This window comes from Malurus melanocephalus, unplaced genomic scaffold (assembly GCF_030028575.1).
Source record: "Malurus melanocephalus ecotype Western Australia unplaced genomic scaffold, MMel_1.1 scaffold_165, whole genome shotgun sequence".
In the NCBI taxonomy this organism is placed as follows: Eukaryota; Metazoa; Chordata; class Aves; order Passeriformes; family Maluridae; genus Malurus; species Malurus melanocephalus.
Window position 1 is genome coordinate 1,326,035 of NW_026623397.1, and position 21,478 is coordinate 1,347,512.

The following is a 21,478-nucleotide window of genomic DNA, read 5'->3' on the forward strand; positions in this document are numbered from 1 at the left end:
GGCTGAACCAGCTGGGAGCTGTCCCGCTCTGCGGCGGCAGCGCAGTGAAATGGGGCTATTGGGACATGCCGCGGAGGTATCCTAAAGGCCCTGTGTTTAGGAGAGCAGCCAGCTAGCATGGGGTGAATGGCAGCTTAGGTAAAATCCATCAATTATGTCTAAAGAAAACTTCCCAAGCTCGGCTGGCTTTCCATCGATGTCTAGGGACCCTGAGGTGGCTGTGCCATTCCCTGCAGGGCTGCTCAGCGCACCCGCCGCAGGCACTGCAGCACTGTGCAGAGCCCGCGGAGCTCAGAGAAGGGCTGGAAGCAGAAGCAGCAATGCTGCATCACTGAGACAAGCGCTGGCCTTGCCAGCTCAGGGAATGCAGTGGGGTAGCACAGATCCCATGTGAGATCCCTGCATGGTGCTGGCTGTTTGTGTGCCACTCATGCCGGTGGGTCCCTGCTGTGGCACATTTCTAAAAGTCCTCAGAAGACCCTACCCATAAACAGTCCCCTATGGCCAACCTGTACCACAAAACCCCTTAAGTGACTGCACCATGGAGTGAGGTATATTAAATATTCCCCCACTGTTTCCAGTAAATAAAACAAGAACAGAAAGCACATACATTTTTAAAACAACACACAGACTCGGGCTCCACACCTATTCTGCTTCTTTGTCTCAGCTGCTGCTTTGAAAACACCTCTCAGAGGCAATCTCTCCACACAGTAGCAGTAGAAGCCTTTTACTGCTGGGAGGGGGATTGGGGAATCCTTTCTGAATCCTTGATCCCAGAATGCCRGTATATCAATGCATTTTGAGCAGTGAATGCTGAATGTGATTACATACTGTTGTGAAAGTAAGCCACAGGTATTTCATAGCATCCTGGGATGTACAGGAAGAAGATGGGATGATGGTTTGGGGCTGGGGACACCAGGCTATCAATCTGTTCTGCCAGTGGGCTGGAGGCACCCACATTTAGTCATTAACCAAAGCAGAAGCCCTCATTTTTCAATATGGTCATAACTGGATAACCTGGCTGATGAGATGATTTGTCATTTCACTGCCCCACGACAGGACAAGGTCAGGCTTCATTGCTTAGGAAAGCACATTAAATTTTACACTCACATATATATTTATGCATACTCTGATATTTTGATAACTGTCCAGAACCCAACACAGAATATAATACAGACCACATGAGTCTCAGAGTGACCTGGAGGCAGAGTTTATGATTTACTCCTAACTTAGCCAGCACTGGATGCTAGTCAAGTGGGAGTTAGCAAGGAGATGGGATTTACTTCTAAACAAGACTACTGCCCACAATCCAATATGTTTAACAGAGGAAAATGGATTCCTCAAGAGAAATATGCATCTGCTTAGAAAATTGCACATCTTGTTAAACCTGCAGAGGTCTGTCTGTCTTACAATCTCATCACAATCCTCACTCAGTTTTATAAAGTCTGTCAGATCCAGAGGAACAAGTCCAAAGGACTAGCATGCATGTGCATATATGCATGCTTTAGCAGAAACTTTTATCCCTATGGAGATTCTGATTTCTCTGGAATATTAATTTGGAAGAGTAAATAATTTCTCTTCAGCTGTACTTAAACATTTTTAAGTGTTCTTGGATTGGATCTTTAAGTATTAAGCCAAGCAGGGAACAGAAACATGTATATATGCAATCCACCAGCAGTTACACTGCCCAGTGCATGTAAAAAATAACAGCTCTACAACCTACCAAGGATCATGCTGGTCATGATCACTCAGTGCAGTTGAATAGCAGGGAGGAAAGATTGTGGATTTCACAGAATAAAATTGGTCAGAGGTCACTGCCAACAGAGAAAACTTAGACCGCATGCAAGAGGGCATGCAACCCGCTCTTGGCTTCTCTGGGACTTTCTCTGACTATTGAAACCTTGCCTGTGCCATGCAGGCATTGTGCTCAGGACCTTCTCACCCAGATCCATCACCTCTGAACTGCCTCTTYGGCTAACAGTATGCTGTTACACTCTTCTTATACAGTACACTCTTATTAATATATCCTCAAGACAGGCTTTTCTTTCCCTTTCCATTTATTAGAAATAAGCTCTCTTACAGATTACTATTTCCTGTTAAAATGAGTCAGAGATGTAGGGGGAGGGGGCTAGAAGAGCATGTTAAATATTTAAACATCCATTTTTGCTGTGGCCATCTGGTTTGTGAGTTTTCAGCACAGAAGTGGGGGTACAGAAAATCCCTATATGGCTACTGAAAAGTAACCACACAGTAATTATGCAAATCCAGCTACTGCAGTACCTATCAGTGGCCCTTGGCCTCCTGGAGTGGGGKCTCTGTCACTGGCTGTGGCTTTGGAGAAGCAGCCACACAGACATAATGCAAATGCTCTCCCCCAGCCAATCCCAATGCAAGGAGATGCATTTATGAGAAATGAGCAGGCAGTTATGGGTCAGTAGCTGTACAGAAACTCTTGTGYTCAGACTGATTTCAGTATAATTTAAATTATCTCAACTTGCTGAAGATGAAGGAGAAACTGATCTAATATAAACCACCACCTGAAAGCACAAGTTAAACTATACACCATGGTTAAATAATATGATGGGAGTTAGTAAGAAAATTCTTCCCTACTGGAAAGGAAATTAAAGGCAACAGTGACTCAAATGCCCAGAGGGAACTCAGCAAAGGTTGCCAAAAGCCAGCAGGTTTCCAGAAACTGAAGGAAACCATAAAATGACTTTGCTGTATTTGCAGTTGTCCCAAGTCTCCTCAGGGAGTCATTTTGATATAGTGTATATAATTTCTTAGTTATTAGTAAGTGCCACAAAAATACGGAAATGAAACTTTCTCTTTGGTAGTTTTGGTTTTCTTTTTAAAGGATTCCCTGAGAATGAACTCCAGTGAGAAATGATGAACAGTCTTCTCCATGAAAAGTCTGTCTGTGACTGGTACGCTGTCTCACAGATGGACAAGAAATAAAAAATACATCAGCACTTTATCCAATGCTTTTAGAGCTTTACAACATCAGCTACTTAAAAGTATCAAGATCCCTTTATTACATAACAGGGAACTCCTGTTGGAAATGGCTGTACTCACCATATTGAATGACTATGGCAGAAGTCTAAAGCAGAGATGATTTGTCGGAAGAACTTCCTGGCTTCTTTTGGTGTCAATCTTCCCTTCTTTACGAGATAGTCGAAGAGCTCCCCACCTGACACATGTTCTAGCACCAAATACCTAGAAAAACACAAAGCCAGGATTTTGTAAGTGCGTGATCACACCAACCCCCTCACACTCACACAGTTATATACAAACACTTCTGTTTATACGTGGTCAAGGAGAACACTTCCAGAAATAGCAGTGGAAGAGAATTTTAAAGTCAGGAACAATTAGTATGTTTAACAGGGATTCTACAAATTTCAGACCTGCCATTGTTGTACTCAGTGTCCAGTATCATAGGAAGATGTAATCAGGGAGTTAAAAATTACCCAGATGACAGGAAGGGAAGAAGGGAATAATCAGGTATAAGCTTCTACAGCAGGTCTTAAAGCAACAGTGGAGTAAGACTGTGTACCAAGAAGCCTCATGTTCTTTAACCAAACTGACAATTCTTTTATAAAACAGCTGTGGCAAAGCTGCACTCAGACAGAAACAGACAGATGACAGCAAACTAGAATGAATTTTAAAAAAGGTGAACAACGAAAAAAAGAATAGAACTGCATATCTGCAGCCTATACAACAGCTTCAGCTTTTGCTGCTGAACAGCAGTGATTTGCTGGAGTAGCTGCCTGGCCTTGCAACTCACAGGTGAAAAATGTGACACTGGGTGAATAAACGTGACACAAAGCGGGCCTAGGAGCAGGAGAGGAAACTCCAAACCTCAGATAGCACTCCTGGCAGTGATGGAGTGAAGAGTGAAACTTCTGGAAGGAAAGGACTTGCCATGGATGGACCATCTTCTTGTTTTAAGTAGGACGGATGGAAGGCAGCCAAGCAGAGGGAAACAGTATAAATCTCTAGAAATGTTGCCTAATACTGGGAGTGAAACAGTTTTCCCGGGGAAGTGGCAGGAACACCATCAACTGAACCCTTYAAAAACATACAAGTTTGAGAGTACTTCACAGTCCCTGCCTCCCAACAGCACATCAGACCAGACCGAAGTGCCTGTGTAGCACGATCCCTCAAGCCTTTGCTTTACAGCAGGATAATTTTACTACCAGAATTAATCCAACTCTTCAAATTTGAATAGACAATGAAGAATAATTAATCGAGGATACTGTCTTTTCTCTACCTCAAGCAGCATAATCTCAGAGAAAATTTCCAAATTTGAAATGTAAAGTGGAGAAGATTAATATAAATTTGGGGTCATAATTATTCCTGTTTTAAATGTTTCCAAAAAGACAGGACAGTAGAAGGACTAAAAGCAGTTCTGAGCCAAGTAAAGCTTGCTCAATGACAATGGCATTCGCCTTGGAGTTGCAAAAGTGAGACCTGATCCCCAGTCCATCATTATCTCCTGTGTAACTTCCATGTGTCAGTACCCAGCTACTAGAAGGAGAAAGCAGCTCCCTGCCTTACAGAAAGACAGACATTAGTATTGTCTTGCCAGCTAAATAAGTACTAAAAAGGCATCAAAAATGGACAAAACCATAAAATTATAGACTTGGGGAACTAAAATTATACTTTTGCATTTTTGGTCAAAGTTGAAACAGTTACGAGAAACATAATAATATTGCCCTTTTTCATTAAAATCAGTAAAAAGAAGAGGAAAATCTTAACTTGAAAATCACATTTGGAATATATGGGTTATGTTCTCTCCAAACAGACGCGTAGTTGCCCAACTGTCTGCTGGGAACCTTGGTAAATTGGAGATCACTGTTTATAGACATGACATTTTTSGAGCAAGTCATTGAAACACAGAAGAAAACTGATACACAGTAGCCATGGCCACTGGGGATGTCCACACAATCAATTTTTGGTTTCTAAGCCTTGGCTAACAGGCTGGTAAGAAGGTTTGCTATATCGTTCATTCTCCCTCTCATATTAGAGACAGGTCTGGCTAACTATCCAATATGGCAGACCCAATCCTGGCACAGAATCAGTTCTAAAATTCTTCTTGACAGCTTGCTTTGTCACTGTGCCCAGCAGAAGCTGGATACAGCAGTGCATCTTGCCCCCAGAATTGCTAGCTGCTTTCTTTTTCTGGGAGATATCTTACAAAGATGATTGCTGTTACAGGCACACAGAATACCCTCCACACCAGTTTCAAATGAACAGTTTCTGAAAAATACAGACCCAGCATTTCTGTCACCCACAGCAGGAACTGCAAAGCAATTTATTTTCATCAACTTCATCTTATTAAAAACACTCAACAAAAATGCACTGACATGTTGTATGAAAAATAAAACAAATTGAAAGACAGGGAGCATTTACAAGGTTATTCATTTTTTGCTTGCCACCTAGAAGCATCAGATATAATAATGGAAATGAACAGGGGAGAGCATTTGAAAAAGATTTGTGCCTATGACAAGTCAAGGGACACAGAGAAGCACAGAGATGATGTATTCTGATCTGACAAAGCCAACGTGACATGAGTGAGAAGGACGACAAACACATTCCTCAGTGGCTGAGTGCAAGAAAGAAATGCTGCAGGGATCATTCCACAAACACTGTGTGRCTAAGTTGTATCTAGGATTCATGAGTTCAGATTTGCAGCTGCTTATCCACCAACCCTATTCCCTCTAGTACCTTGTGGGTTTTTTTAGGATAGCACTCAACTAGGAGATTTTCTGTTAAACAAGGGCATAATTCAGCACCTGCCCCCATCTCTGTGCRAGCCAGTGTTCTGCTGGCACATTGGATGGCACAGTAATAGTACACTTGTTCTTTCCAAACAGGCAAATAAAAGGGGTTTAAACATTTCCAAGTGTTGCACTGGCTCTAAGGAACATTATTCCACAGGCTGGCGAATAAGGCATACAGACACTACATCTTTCCTGAATCCATGGCACAGGAAAGAATCAAAATCTTCTGCATTCACATCAACATCTAAAATCCTTAACTTTGGCAAAGTGCTGTACGATTGGAAGCATGCCAATGCCAGCTCTTGGAGGATCTAGGAGAAAGTAAATAACATGTAGCCTGTAGGGGAGAAAAACACTAAGAAGCATGTTCTTGARTCTCTCTTTCCTTTTATCTTTCCCAAATATGACAGTTTTTTACTTCACTATAGTACTACTTTCCCAATTTATGCTAAGCAAGCAAGCAAATTCTGAAAGTCCCAGAACAGTAACCAGAACTTCTCTCCTGTTACATTTAGAGAGGAAAAGCAACTTACTGGTGAATGAAATTATACCGKTTTTTAATCATATGTAAAATTGACAGCATCAGTTTTCCCTTCCCATTGTAAAAATGTAAGAAAACCTGTTCTGTAACAGCCATGGCAAGGTGGTTCAAGGCAAGGAAARACCCAGTCTCTGGCTGGCAGCATGCACACTACATGCTGTGATGATACGGACTGGACCTATSTTACCAGCAAAGATTCTGTGAGAGCACTTAGCTCACACATGTTGGATGCTCTGGACACACAACAGCTCTTCTAATCCTTGCATTTCATATGAGAGAAGCAAGTATTAACAAGCATTAACCTGTTCTTTACTGAGAGGGAGCTCTGAAGCCAAGTGACTTGTCCAGGTTTACAGTCACCAGTATCATCAGCGATCCCTTGTGCCTTCTACTCCATGCTGTCCCCACCACCAATTTCCCCTTTGCCTGCTAGGACACTGGAAAAGCCAGAAAACATCAGGGTTTTGCAACTCAATGAGAAGCCAATTGTATGTTAAAAATAAAGTCTCAATCCTTTTTCCTCACTAGATATATTCTCTAGAAGGCTGCAAATACTGTCACGGGCCACAGCTTGCTTTCATGAAGACACCAAAGTCYACATCTTGCATTAATATCTAATATCCCTGCTACAAGCCAAGACATGAAACCAAAAATCTTTAGTTAAATTTCAGTGCTTGAAGGAGACAAGACTTCAGTCTTTAAAAGCAAAGAAGCTGAATACTAAATATATGAATAATTGTGTTGATTAGAGAGGAGCAGAGAGATTGCATCCAGCAGCATTCTATCTATTCCCTTTGCCATTTTTCCATCTGCATCCCATCATCACCACCTTCTCAATAAAAGATTCTGAGTTCCTAACCTCAAATGACCTACTACATATCACCAGAGATGCAAATTTAGAATAATCCTAAGCTTTTTTCTTTCTTTCTTTTTTTGGTTTACTTTATTTATTCTTTCAGGAACCAAAACCGTGAAGTAATAAAACCCCTTAAAAATACAGCGATGGAGGGATGATTTCTGCATGTGAAAGACATTGAGTAGCCAAGATGAATGCTGAGAATTGTGGTCTTACACTACCTTTATGCACCTCAAAATCCAGCTATGCCAGGAACCAGCACTGACTCCAGACCTCTCTAACTCACAGTAGCCTTCCCATGGCTGACTGTGGCTTGTTCTGTAGCCTAGACTAGAAATTTAACAAAAAAGCACTGTGTCTCTCCTCCTCATTACCTTACCTTGTCAGTATTGTAGGGATCACAAGGTGCAAGACCCTACAAGTTTCACATTTGCAGATTTATACACTTGGATAAAAAGTCAGTATTTTCCTTTTCTCCAGAACAAAYTAAGATGTTGGTTTTCACCTCAAACATCTTTGGTTGTCCTATCATCAGCTCAAACACAACAAGACTAAAACAAAATTCAATTGCACAACCTCTTTATACTTCTTCCTTTCTCTATCCCTAGAGACACCACTGCTTTTATGGTTCAGGCTTGTAGTGCTAATGTTACCTTTCACTGAGCCTTTCTTCAGGTCCCTAAACTTTGGTTGCACTGGTRTGTTGTAGATGTTTTCTTTATGATACCTCTAAGATAATGGTTTTCCAATCCATTCACATAGCTAAAATGTCATGTCTAATTTTAGCTAGATACCTTTTATCTAAATTAATTTTTCTTCATAATAATCATAATAGTATCTTTTACTTTGATAAATGCATTCTGGACCCAGTTTTGGTGACTCAAAATAGATACCAGACCATCACTGAAACACCATTTTCTTAGCTTTCCACTTTGACCACTCTTTCCATGCCTCCACTGTTCTCCTTTTTTTTTATACTTTATATATTTCCTTCATTTCTAGATACCTTAGGGACCCTTCTGTAACCAGTCTAGCCTTTGTGGCTGACTTCTRTCCCTGACCAGCCTTCAGAGCCAGCTTCCATCCACTTCTTAAATATCCAGGCAAACAATTGTGTGCTCTCACATCCCCTCTACACTTTGAAGAGCATCATTCTTAATGATGCAGCTACATCATCAGTTTTCTTCGGCTCCTTCCTGAAGACTTGTCTTTGCGGTTATGCTTGGATGTTCAGCAGCTTGGACTTCCCATTCCCAACARTCACTTTGTGTGTTGGATTGTAAACTGGTTTTGTGCCAATTTTTGTCCAGTGCCAGCACAGCCAGGATTTCTCCGTGACCACACAGATTACTGTTCACTACACTCCTATGAAGACACCGCTTAAAATGGCAAAAAACCCACACTTTTCATGATTATTTCTCCTTTCACTCAGGTGGACTGTGCCACAATTTCTTAAAAGCTGTCTTTGCTCAAGCCCTAGGGAGCTTTGAGAAGTAAGTCAGAAAGGCCTCACTGAGGCAAGGCAGCTTACATGCTACCTCCAAATCAGGATTGTAACTAAAGAAATAGGCTGGCTCTGAGCAATTCCTGGAAAAATGCTGTTAAAGAAAGACTAACTGCCACAGAGAGCACCAGGACCATGCACTACCAGATATTTCTGGCAAAATAACAAAAAAAAAACCCAAAACAAAAAAAAACCCCAACAACAAAACAAACAAACAAAAACACCCACCAAAAAAAACCCCAAAACCTCCAAACAAATACACCAGTTATGCTCTGTAGAGAACAAAAAGCTGTCTTTTAGCCAGTAGCCAAAATGGTGGGAAATACTAAAATTCTTGCCAAATGTGATTGCCTGCAGTAGCCCATGAGTGGGTATGCAGCTCTTATTTTCACAGGACTATTTACAAGACACTAACAGCTACATCAGTTATGTATTTATTGTAATAAAAGTGTTAAATGGARAGATCTCTAGATGAAAGTTCATGCTGAAACACAGAGTGTTTCATGCAAGTTATAAATGCAAAAGTAATAAGATTACCAAGAAACACTCTCTTTAGGAATGGAAATGCTTTAGGAATGGACAATAGAAGGTTTGTTGATCATTGACCAATTCAGTTGAGAGCTAGAAAGATCGCTACATTTCAAAGGGATCTGTCTGGAACACCAGACTGATGAAGAAAAGCATCTAGATGGAAAAAGACCTGGTGATTCTTCTTCCAAGCTACCACCCTACTTGCAAAATGTCCTTCTATATATATATAGTTGAACATAGACATGGCAGGGAAGAGGTTAAAAGTTGCCCAGGCTGACATGCTCTGTAGTTCTCTGACAGCTTTTTCTCGGCACTGTTTTCTATTGATTAAATAATCTCTATCAGATATTAAGCCCCTTGTTATTGGCACAGCCTATAAATTATTCAGAAGTTATATAAATTCTTATGGCGGGCATGAATTTTTAAACCCTTATTTGGCACTAGGCCAGGAGCTCTGTATTATTTTTTTCCCCCTTGCATGCAAGAAACTGTGCATGTGTTAGATTTATTTTTTTTAAAAGACTATTTTAACTCGAGTTTGCATGTTTGAATGGATATTACATTTGATTGCTGGACACRAACAGGTTGGGGCTTTTGGGGAAAAGAGGCAGTAAGAGATTTATGCTGCTGGGCTCTGCACCTTTGATTTATTTGGGATGAAAAGTGTTTCGAGCAGTGCCCTCATGGTGTGTAGTCATGTATGCCATGGTACTGCAGCAGCCATCCTATATGGGCACATGCTACAGAATGGATTTAGCCAGAGGGATCCTCAGCACAGGATGGGCAGAACTGAGACAATACCCATCAGGCCACTGCTGCCATTCCGCTAGGGACTGTGTACTYTGGGGCTTTCTTCTTCAGAGCTGAGTGGCCTTTGCTATAACAGCCAGGGCCAGACACACACAACACCCAAGTCTAAAAGGGAATTTATGCATAGGAATGTATTGTGGMTCTGAAGTTACATCTGACAGAATTGCTCCATGATGGGCCTCTTTTTCCCCAAGCATCATGGCCTGGATGGTATCCAAGCACACATGTCAGGCAGTGACCAGAAGACAGTGAGGCTTTTGTGTAGAGCTTATTAAAACTCTGTTGCACAGGGTGYAGCATTAATTCCCACCCCCATCTCTGCAGGCCCTTCTTAGTGCCAGGTTGGTGTCCCTCCCACCAGGGTGACAGCCACATCACTTCCCTGGCTTCTAGCCAGCTCCTCGTCTCCAGGCCCATCCTGAGCTCCAACCCTCACATGCACTGGCTCCACTCCTACCACTGACTGGCTTTCTTCTGGCTACATATGCTTGTGATTCCAGACAATCCTAAAACACATCAACAGCAGAAGAAAAGGGGTCAAAGTAGCTGGTTACTAATGTTTTCCTCAGATCTAATCAAGGCTCAGGCAGAATACTATGCTGCYGTCCAATCCTGTTTTATTTTCTGTTCCTGTATTCACAGCACCTGACATCTCACAGCCTCATTCCCAAGAAGCACATCTACCACAAAATTTGCTGCGCTGGGCGCTGGGATCCGCTCTGACTTCCTGAACTGTCCTTCTGCCTTTAGAGACAGGTTTCCCTGAAGATGGACTGAATGCCAAAGTCTTGGCCTACCACTAAAAAGAATGCACCGAACCTTTTTTTCTTTTTTCTGCATCCTCTGGCACCTCACAATTAGTTTTCAACAAAAAAAAAAGTATTACAGGAAAACCCTGCAGGAGAGGACAGGCAGCACAAAAGCCTCTGCAGACACCACCAGAGCTGTAAGTCATTGACTCCTGCTGCTGATTTTGTATGAGCCAGAAACATGAGTTGTGAATGGGTAGGAGGACATTCAAATTTTCTTATCTGGCTCATTGTGACGCACCTTCACCTCTGAAATCAGGAGCTGGTGTGTTGTGTACATTGCAATCTGGACACTTCTCCAGTGAYAGCACTGAACTGATGGAAGATGAGAAAGGTACTTCTATTTGAAAAAGGTGCAGAATGTATGGCACACTTCAGAGAACAATTGTCTGGTATCCACTACTCCTCTCAAAACAAATTCTTGCTTAAAATGCTGATCAAGTTGGATGACATAGAGATTTAAAATAAAAACTGCCATTAAATTTTAAATTCGAAATGTTAAATGTGAAGATTTGAAAATCACTCAACATGAACCTACACATATATACACAAAAATCTGTACACATCTCCATATAGAAATTTACATATATATATATATATATATATATATATACACACATCAATGGAAAGGGAATCAAGAAATACCAGTCTAAGCATCTGAAAGGTAAGGGCATGGAGTGATTCTAGTATATATTTTTAAAAATTTTATTTCCACTCCCCACCAAGCCCCTCACAAYTGAAACTAAATAGCTAAACAAATGAGATCAAAACAGATAATGCCACCACCTCTGTTGRGAGTTCTGCAACAGAACTGTACCAGTGAGCTTTATCCCCTCTGGAAAAGGTAGTTCCATCCCCTGCAGACTCTATGATGGCCTTAGCTTGCTATGTTAACAACTCCTTCAACGGTGGGACAACTGCTTTTCTGTGATCAAAAGAAAAGTTGAATATGCTGCATAAAACACAGCAAATAAAATGCAGTAAATATACATGTCCAAGATTTAAGAATAAAGCGTAAGATTGCTTCCTGGAAAAYATTGGAGCCAGTGACTTCACTCATGAGGGACTGGGCTTGGCATGTTCCCTCTTCTTTAATCCTCAACAAGTCTGCTAACAAGAACCTTCTGCTCGTTCACAGTGGTTGYGCTGCTGACAAATGCATGAACTCCCTGTCCAGTTGCTATACAAACCCTGTGTAGGGTCAACTCAGTGAAAACCTTTTCTATTTGTAGCACAGAGAAAAGAGGATCATCCCCCAGGTTCAAACAGTTCATCTCAATGCAGAAATGACCAAAGGAGTGTGTCCCCTCCAGTGCATGCACAAACAGACCAAAACTTCTTTATTATCTGTTACTGCCTTGCTCCTTCTCTGTGTTCATTAGTGTATGCCCCRTTCCTGGAAATATTCCAGGTCAGCTCTGAGCAACCTGGTCTAATCAAAGGGTTCCCTGCCCATGGCAGGCTGGTTGAAACTGGATGATATTTAAGGTCCCTTGCAACCCAACCCATTCTGTGATGATTCCATGATGTATATTTCCCTAAAATTCCTGAGTGTCTAAACTTCCTTAGTCAAAATGACTGGTGTACACACAAGTTTTGGTAGCCCAGTGCTCATTCCCATACCAGGCCATTTTGAGTCAGTCTTGATCTTTAAAAAGGGAGGATGATTCCCCCTTCCTGGCTGTTTTGTCTATTGACATTATACAATGGGAAAGAGGGAGGCATTGATCATCTATAGCTATTTCTAAATTATCTATTACTGTGGACTCCCAATCTTGCTTGAAGGCCATCAGTGTGATCATACAACAAATACGAGATAATTCAGCTGTCAGTAATATTGCTCGTTTAGCTAGCATAACATGTATCTGAGACTATATATCACTTACAGAGAGCCACAATGCTGCTGTGTTTTTCCCTACACACCTAGATGTGTAGTCCACAGTCTTACCAAATAAGACAATTCAAAATTAGAATTAGCATGATGGACAAAGAGGTGGAATAATAGATTTCATAGCTATCTCCACCTCTCCAACTATCTTGGCAAAAAGAACCCTACCAAAATAAACAGAAAAAGACTGTTTGGCTAATACACATATGCCAGCAGATTTTTATTATTATTTTTTAAAACTCATTCTCAGTGTTAAATAAACTGTGGAAAAAGGATTTGATTCATGGTTGCATTAGGAATCTACTCAACCAAAGCCCCTTGTCACAAATTAAATCATAAACTAAAAGTCAAACATGATTTGTGAAATTAACATTTATCGAGGAAATACTCCCCAGCGCTGCATTGTGATTAGTCTCTGGCTTCTGAAATATCACCCATAATTCATGAGCTCCTCTGAAATCATGCCACTACTGCTAGTGCTGGGATGGCATGCATGATGGAAAGGTGCTGCCACAACCAGACAGCAATCCCTTTTCTGATGTTGGTGAGAACCAGAGGTCACCGTGTCTTATTATTTGGGAAAGTACATGCATACACACTCCTCAGCCCCCACGCACTTGTAACACCTAACCCCTCCACAGGCACTCTCTTCCACCTCTCAGATTTATCAAAGGCCACAGCTGTTTCTAATTTTGAACACAGAGCTTGGCAGAAGCTCTGCATTATGCCCTTTCTTTAAAACAGTGACTAATAAAAAATGAAACTTAATTAACAGTCATTGGTTCTTTCAGAGTCAGTGTCTTTCAGCAGAGGGATTCAGTGCCTTTGCAGGGGGATGCAGACAGCTTAATCTTACAGGCAGAGGAGCTAAAGCACAAAGCAGAATTAGTGATTTTTAAAGGCTAAACGGTCATTGGCAAAGCACGCTTTGGAGCCCAAYGTTTTATAGAAGTCAGGATGTCCAGACATAGCTTAAAGGTATGGGATGATTTCCTTTTAAAGGTGCTTTTCATCAGGAAGATGTTTTCCTGCCAATAAATGCAGTATTTTTTTGGAAATAATAGTGCAACACCATCCTCACTCCTCTGAGCACTAGATATTTTTCGCATGGGAGCAAAATAGCCCCCAAGTCTTATGGGGTAAAGAAGGAAAGCTCAGCTTCTGGCTTCAAAGGCATTCCTAGCARGAAGAAGGCTTCAGCACCTCTGTAGCCCACCCCACCGTGGTCTTTCCTCTGCATGTATCCATACATTGTCACTGCTCAAGTCTACTACACCTGCCTGGAACACATCAACACATCAGCTGTTTGCTGTGCTTGTGCAATACTGTTTGTGTATACCTACGATTACACAACACAGAAATCAAGATCACAAAGAATATTTTCTCTCTCTTAATCCAAAGAGGGATCTCATTCCCCCTTCAATCAGAATACGGAGGAGATGCCCTCTGCCTCCCTTTTCAGGAATAAAGGAGAACATGCTCCCTGTGAAGCCTGATTTCCCTGATTTCTGCTACCCTTCTGCACACAGAGCAGGCTGTGTTAGATCTGGGTCTCTGTCCTCATCTGCAGCAAACAGGGCTTCATGGAGCCATGGCCATTTAYGCCACTGAGGACAGAGCACTCAGCAAGCAGTTCTGAAAACATCTGAGCCACCCTCCACCCAGCACGAGCTCTTTCTGGCAACTGCATTCCACCATGGATGGCAGGCTCTGCCCCAAAGGAGGAGGGYGAATCCAAAGGAAATTACTGCTTGCTCTACTAAGCTAACCCTTAGGCAGAGAGGCCTCGCTTCTCAGAATAGGAATTCATTGCTCCAGTAACAAGACTGGCTGAATAGTCCATGAGGGACTGTTACCTCCATTCAACGCTTTCTTTCGATAAACAATCATTCCCTTCTTGTGTTGTGATGCTAAAACGCGGTCATCAGTGGATGGTGGCTTTTAAAAACTGTTTCATCTTTTTTAACCACTCTTCTACCTGTAATAACCTGTTAAAAAGCTGGAAATAAGGAGTTCCCTACTGGGTCRCCCTTTTCTATTTGGAGAACATTGATTTTTTTCCTGTTGTGCCAAGATTAATGTGGCCTGTTTGTTTGACAACAGATACAACATATTCAGTGCCCTAAATAAAGCTAAAGTGATTGTGGACAGCATCCCTATCTGGTAATGATCTGGKAGGAAAAAAATGAGCTTTGCTACATAACTGTCACTGGAGAACCACCAGGAGATTAGAGGGACCCTTAAAACCAAAACCTGTTGTTGATGGGACAAATTTAAAACACTTTTARTGAGAGTTTAGGGTTTCATTGAAAACTATTAGGCAAAGGAGGTTATCCAAATTATCCGCTGTAAGTCTGTTACAGCTTTGATTCAAAATGGTCCCAGTTCTCATAGGTACAAACCTTCCTTCTCTTCTATTTTATAGAAAACATTGGTTTGTCATCGTTCTTCYGTCTTAAATAGGAAAAGAAACAGCATATAAGTAAAGGCTCACTCCAAGAAAGACGCTGAGGTGCTGGAGCATGTCCAAGGAAGGACAGTTAAAGGTCTAGGGCACAAGTCCTGTGAGGAGTGGCTGAGGAAGTTGGGATGTTGAGCCTGGAGAAAAGTAGGCTCAGGGGGTACCTTATCACTCTCTACAACTCACTGCAAGGAGGCTGTAGCCAGGGCGTCAATCTCTTGTCCCAGTTAAAAAGTGACAGGACGAGAGGAAATGGCCTCAGATTGTACCAGGGGAGGTCTGGACTGGATACTGGGAAAAATTTCTTCACTGAAAGGTTGGTCAGGCATGGAAACAGGCTGTCCAGGGAARTGGTGGAATCATCATTCCTGGAAGTGCTCAAAAAAYATGTGGATGTGGCATCTGGGGGCATGGTTTAGTGGTGAATATGGTTGCAGTAGGTTAATGGCTGGACAATGATACATTTTCYAACCTTAATGATTCTATGATTCTACAAAAGTACAAAGAAGAACATGAGAAAAGCCAGGGAAATAAYGAGTGTTCATTCCTCATCCAAACACCAAATATCACAAACACCAGCAGAGGGTGAAAACACACCTGTTCCATTTGTTCAGAAACATGACCAAGTTCCAAACCCCTGATCTCCCTCCCTTTCTTCCTCCTTCCCTTCCCCCTTCTCTGGCAGAAGCCAGTAATACCTACAAATATTTTTTATTTTCGTAAACATCATGCAGCTTTAAAACGTGGGGATGTTCTATCAACTTCAGGATGGCTATTTCCCGCTCCACCTAGAAGAAACAAAAAGAAACAGAAGATTAGAAGACTGGTCTTAGATCACATTAGACACTGTCACATTTTCTTCYCATTTATCCATTTTCCACTCCTCTTTATATGCAGAGGACATGGAAAAYTGTAACAATGGATCTTACTTAGCACTTCTATAATTTAAGAAAAATTCAATTTATTCAGCCTCAGCACTCYCTGCCCTGCAGAACCAAAAACAAGCAAAATTTCAAGGTTGAAAGAAAAGTCCCAAACCTACCAAAGAAAATTAGCTGTGGGAGTTATATGAACATTCAAGGCTGTTCTTGCCTCACAGTCCAAAGACAATGACATATTYTCAAAGTAGAGAAACTCTAAGATGGCACCTAGGGCTCTCCTGACCTCCCACAGCCACAGGTGTGGCTGCACTGTGTACTGCATACTCAGTTAACATGAAGAACGTGCCATGCATGCAGGGGAGAATGCACACAGCAGTGTGATTTTATAGCTGCACTGAGAACTGAGGCGCAGAAAGGGAAAGAAATATTAGAAGTGACATAGGAAGTGCAAGGCACAACAAGAAATTAAACCAGATTACTGGAGACGCAGYGTTCAGAGCCTTGAGCACTGGACTGTGCTTTCCCTCAATTCCCAGTGTGCCCAAGTATGGCTGCTTCCAAGAGCATGTTGCCAATGCTGAGTTAACAAGTTGTGACTAAGTCCCTGTAATTAGTGCAAGCCTTGTTCTCACCCAAAATTCCTATCATGACCACTAAGGGTATTCATTAGAGATGGAGTCAGTGCAATTCCTCAGCTGTTAGCAAAATTGCACTGCTGCTCAAAACCACACTGTAACTGCTCTGATTTGACCTAGGCCAAGTCCAAGGGAGTTAATGTAGCACTGTGAAGATTGTGGATAAGTGAAATAAACTCTGCAACGAGACGTGGTCTAAGCATTGCACAGTCGGGTGTGACACATTTCTAGGAATCCACAAGGGCAAGAAAAAGACCTAAAGAAGCAAACAAGGACAGCTAGGTAGGATTTTTTCCAGTCCTTTAAATAACTGATTGTCCTGGAACTGCTACCATGAACAAACCACAAAACCATCCCTTAATATCTCCCGTGCAGGAATCAGATGAGTAATGAGGAGCTTGCCCAGTACACCTTTAGTTCTCGATGTCCTTTAAATTCCYCTGAGAACATCCTCTGCTAAGTCTAAACACAGACAACTTTACCTGAATGCCAGTAAGGTACTCTGCAGGAAATTAGAAAATGGTAGTTTGCAGCACTGTGCAGAKGAGGGTTTCCTAGCATGTTGGTTATCACCCCACATCTCTCTTCCTCTACAGCACCACATAAAAACAGCAAAACCAACTTTTGCAGTACATCATCTTTAGCCTTCCTCATATATTAGGATGGAGGAGAGTGTATCTGTACATGTGCCAATCTCAGTCTTTCAAAGACACTTATTCCTCTCTGCAGAGTCAAAAGTCATYGGAGAAATTCYACTTCCACTCTTGGGATCTCTGGAWATAGCTCCTTCAGAGAAGTGGGGAATGTATTCTAACATGTATGTATGCAGTTCAGCACTGCCAGAACTGCTAGGAATTCAGTGATACACAGTGCTTGATGGTGACAACTCTGTGGGTGTTAACTTATCATGACCAGCACTTTGCTGAAAGCCACTTACACAAACAGGAAACAAAAGTTGGGTAGATTTCAACTGTGCAGCTATGTCACCACAAACCCAGGGGTAGCTAGTTTATTCTATTTTTGCCTCCTCTTCAAAAAGACCTGTTACTCTTCTCTCTAACAAGATATGCACTGATATTTGCAGAGGACTTGCTCAGCCCTATAATTGATAAAAGTTGGATTTGCATCAAAAATGAGGAAAAGCAAAACAGAAGAAGCACCCTCTCTTATAACACTCTACCAGTGGTACCGAGATCCACCATCAGCAACATGTCCTGCAGCTGCTCAGAAACTGCAACTCCAACAAAGTTCCTTTTGGATGGGCAARAACAGGTATTTCATGGGGAATGTGAGCATTGTACTAGCTATGACAGGAAAATCCAACCCCGATCTTCCTCCTGGGGGTTATCCTGCCTGTGAAAGTTAGAATTCCCTGCAGAATGGGCTGTCTAACTGCATGGGTGATTCACTTCTGAGAAACCTCTTGGTTGGTTCAGCGGCAACATAAATTCAGGCCAAGTGAGTGTTGGAGGCAGCATCCAGTCAGGGTCCTGCTTGGTTGCTGTCTGAAAGCATGAGAAGAGGAGGTGGCTTATGACTACTACTTGGAAGAGGGAATTCAGCTGCAGCACTGCAGCGCCTGTGTTCAATAACAGGCAATCAGAAAGAAAAGAAATTTCTACTTATGACCTATAGATTTACTCTAGGAACCAACTAAAAGKAATTAACCTGAGTTGCTTCTTTTTCATAATTTTAAGTGTGAGAGCATAGAAGGCTCTATGCAAATTCTTGGGAACTAAATCCTAAAAGGAAATACAGATTTGGAAGTCTCAATTTCAACTCAGGTAAGTAGAGAGCATCTGTCTTGTTGTGCCTRGCAGCATTTCACTGCAGTGTGTTCAGTGCAGTGGCGTGTTGTCGGCACCAGTCAGCTTTCCACAGTCTGCTACCCCTTCCATCTGYAAACCAAGGACTAAAGTGATCTACTCATCTCAAATAAGACTTTGTACAATCCTTCTGTGAAAGGGCACTTATGAAGGAAAAATGTCATTACTGTACCTCTTGTAGTCCAGGACTTTGTCCYAGATAGAAGCAAAAGACACTGATGGCTGAATTACTTTAGGATCTAGAGATTCCCAGTTCTCTAAACAGCATTCTGATAAAGATCATCCTCAAAAAAATCTTATAGCAGCATCCTGCCTTTTGCTCTTTTGAAAGAAAAACAGGAGTTCCCAGAAATATGAAACAGACCACCTACTCAGAATTACTACTGCAGCCATTACTGATGGGTTGCTCTSCTGGATCCTGTTCATTTTTTATATTCCTACAAAGAAGGCATTGATTTGGGTTGGACACAGACTGCAGATCTCAATAGCAATGTCACTGATGCACGGCTCTGGAGAACCTAGCAGCCATCATGCCACTAGCAAAGGAGAGGTATCTGAACTCACTGGCAAAATAAGAGAGGCCTGAAATAGCATGCAGCTTGCCTCCTTCCCCAGGCTTTGCCAGCCCCTGGCATGCCTTTTTTTTTGTGCAGCCCTGTGTTTGCAAGCCATGGAATGTWGTCCAGCTCTGAGCTGGCAAGGACAGGGGAGTGGAGAAACCCTGCAGGGGTGTTTGCTTTAATGCACATGCAATTATCAGAAAGCAGGGCAAGCTCAGAATAGCCTGTCTACAGAAGCTCAGAGCCTGTGATAAACAGGAAACATGGAGAAACATTTGTCACAGCAATAAAGCAAAGCTTTTCTGTTGCACAAATGCTGGGTCATGCCACAGGGTCCCAGTTAAMGTCAGGGTTGCCTCATGCCATGGTGAGCTACTGACTGTGCCTTGAAACTGGGGGAAACAGCTGTGGAAAGCTGTGCAGGGCACAAGGAGATGCATTGGTGACGTGTAGCTGTGCGGGTGCCATGCAGGTGCCAATTAGAGGTTCTAAAAATCTGTGCAGGAGGTTGATTTGACAGGATGCTCCGGTGATTCAGCTAATCACAAAGTGCAACATGGGGGCAACGCGACCCTCAGAGGAATCATGCAATACTTTGCATCCCTCTCCTCCATCTCCACTCTCATTCTCCCCCAGAGGAAACCACATCTCTCTGGCTTAAGCCCACCTTGTCAGTACAGTGGCACTGCTCTCTTGCCTTTCAACTCAGGCACACAGGGTGTTAATTCCCTCAGAAGGCAAGGAGGGCGGGTCAAAGGAGCCTGATAGTTTGTCTCAGTGAAGAAGGAAGTTTCCTTTTCTCTTGCATTCATTTGCTCAGTAACTATTGGGCCACTCATGACCCATCTGCTCCTAGAAAAATGAGGTTCCCAGCTGTCTCATATTACCAGGCTGTATTTTACCTACCAAACCTGTGCAAGCACTGTGCAACACCCATTGCTAGCAGTTTCTCAAAAAAAACCTACACACAAAAAGCTGGGGGACAGCAGATGACATTTCTCCTTGGAAGCTTTGATAGCTCACCAACAGCACCCCAGAAAGCCCTCTCTTTCTTTCTCCATTGACATCAGTAGCTCCCATATGGCTCAAAACACTGGCTTGGGAAGGAATTCCAGAGCTGCAGAAGTGGTGAAGAGCAGGAAAGCCCTGCAGGATACAAACATGTTGTGCTGTTTCCCCTACTCACAAAGCAAAATGGTGCAGGGAGGGTAGGAGTGGTAGATATTCCTGTGAAAATCAAGCTCTCTCTAATGTTGACCCTACTTTGAGGTAACTAATGAAATACTTTTCAGAACTCATGGCTGTCCCTCAGTTACGAGAAATTCATCCAGGACATGACCTTTTCTGAATTCATAATTCTTCAGACGCAGGATGAACTTCAAAGGATGCAGAGATTTGGCTGCTTATCCAACTCCTCAGGCTAGAACTCAGGTTGGAAACCTTGCACCAGAGCACCTACTTTCTCCGGTGTCTGGSCTGTCATGCAGTAATTTGCATTTCCATGAAGAGAGCATAGAAAGCAGAGTAAATCACTCTGGTATTTCACTGAGTTGAAGTGGCAAAATCAAAGGTATCTCATAGGAAGAAACTAATGTTATCTGAAAAGTCTGTGTTCCTGCCATAACAGAAATATCTCAGCAAAATACCTGAGATTTTATTAAATTGCTACTTATGCTTTCATGTTATGTGGGATTCAAAGTTAAAAATGGTGAAAAATGACTGGCTTTGGTGAAGACCTTCTAGTCTGGTCACTCTTGCTCATAATCACAGAAATAGCTACTCCTGAAATCAGAAGAGAATGGCATTAAAGCAGAAATGGCTTTATAGAACAAGTAACTGTAGGCCCATTATGCCCTGTAGGATCATCACTGCTGTGATGGGACATAATTTCTCCAAACAGATTAAGCCATTACCAGATCTAAGCAATACCACATTATATCCGTTGTATCCACAATTTCAAGGGAAGCATAAATATCAGGGTTTAAATGATTAAACATTAAAATATCTGCCTCTGCAGCTCTGAAATTGGCTGATTTTGTGCTTAAAATGACCTTTCATTACATTTATCCAAAACTTATTCAGTAGGCTATTATGAATGCAAATGGGAAACCATGAAAGTTGTGCATCTAGAGGGAGTATTTTTTGCTGCTATTGTAGCCATTAACCTCACATTTCTGAATATACTGAACCAGATTCAAAATGTATTGAAGTCAACTAAAGACATCAATTGACTTAAGCRGGATTTGAATCAGACCTTCTAATGATCATTAAGTGGTATCTGGAAGAAATCTTCTATTACACAATTTTGACTAATTAAATGTTTTAACAAATTCAGGTTTTCTGTTAAGTACTAGTATTTACAAGAGGATTTTACAAAAAGAGATAAATGGGGG

General features: G+C 42.0%; 1 protein-coding gene across 2 annotated transcripts in view; it reads right to left on the reverse strand.

Annotated features, from left to right (window-relative positions):
- BRSK2 (BR serine/threonine kinase 2) overlaps nt 1-21,478 on the reverse strand; it is a 300,274-nt gene that overhangs the window by 88,451 nt on the left and 190,345 nt on the right. For both annotated transcript variants that reach the window (XM_057372174.1, XM_057372175.1), the window contains exons 3-4: nt 15,886-15,971; nt 3,076-3,216 (exon numbers count right to left, since the gene is read on the reverse strand). In XM_057372174.1, the coding sequence (XP_057228157.1) occupies nt 3,076-3,216; nt 15,886-15,971 (227 nt within the window). The remainder of the gene's footprint in view (nt 1-3,075; nt 3,217-15,885; nt 15,972-21,478) is intronic.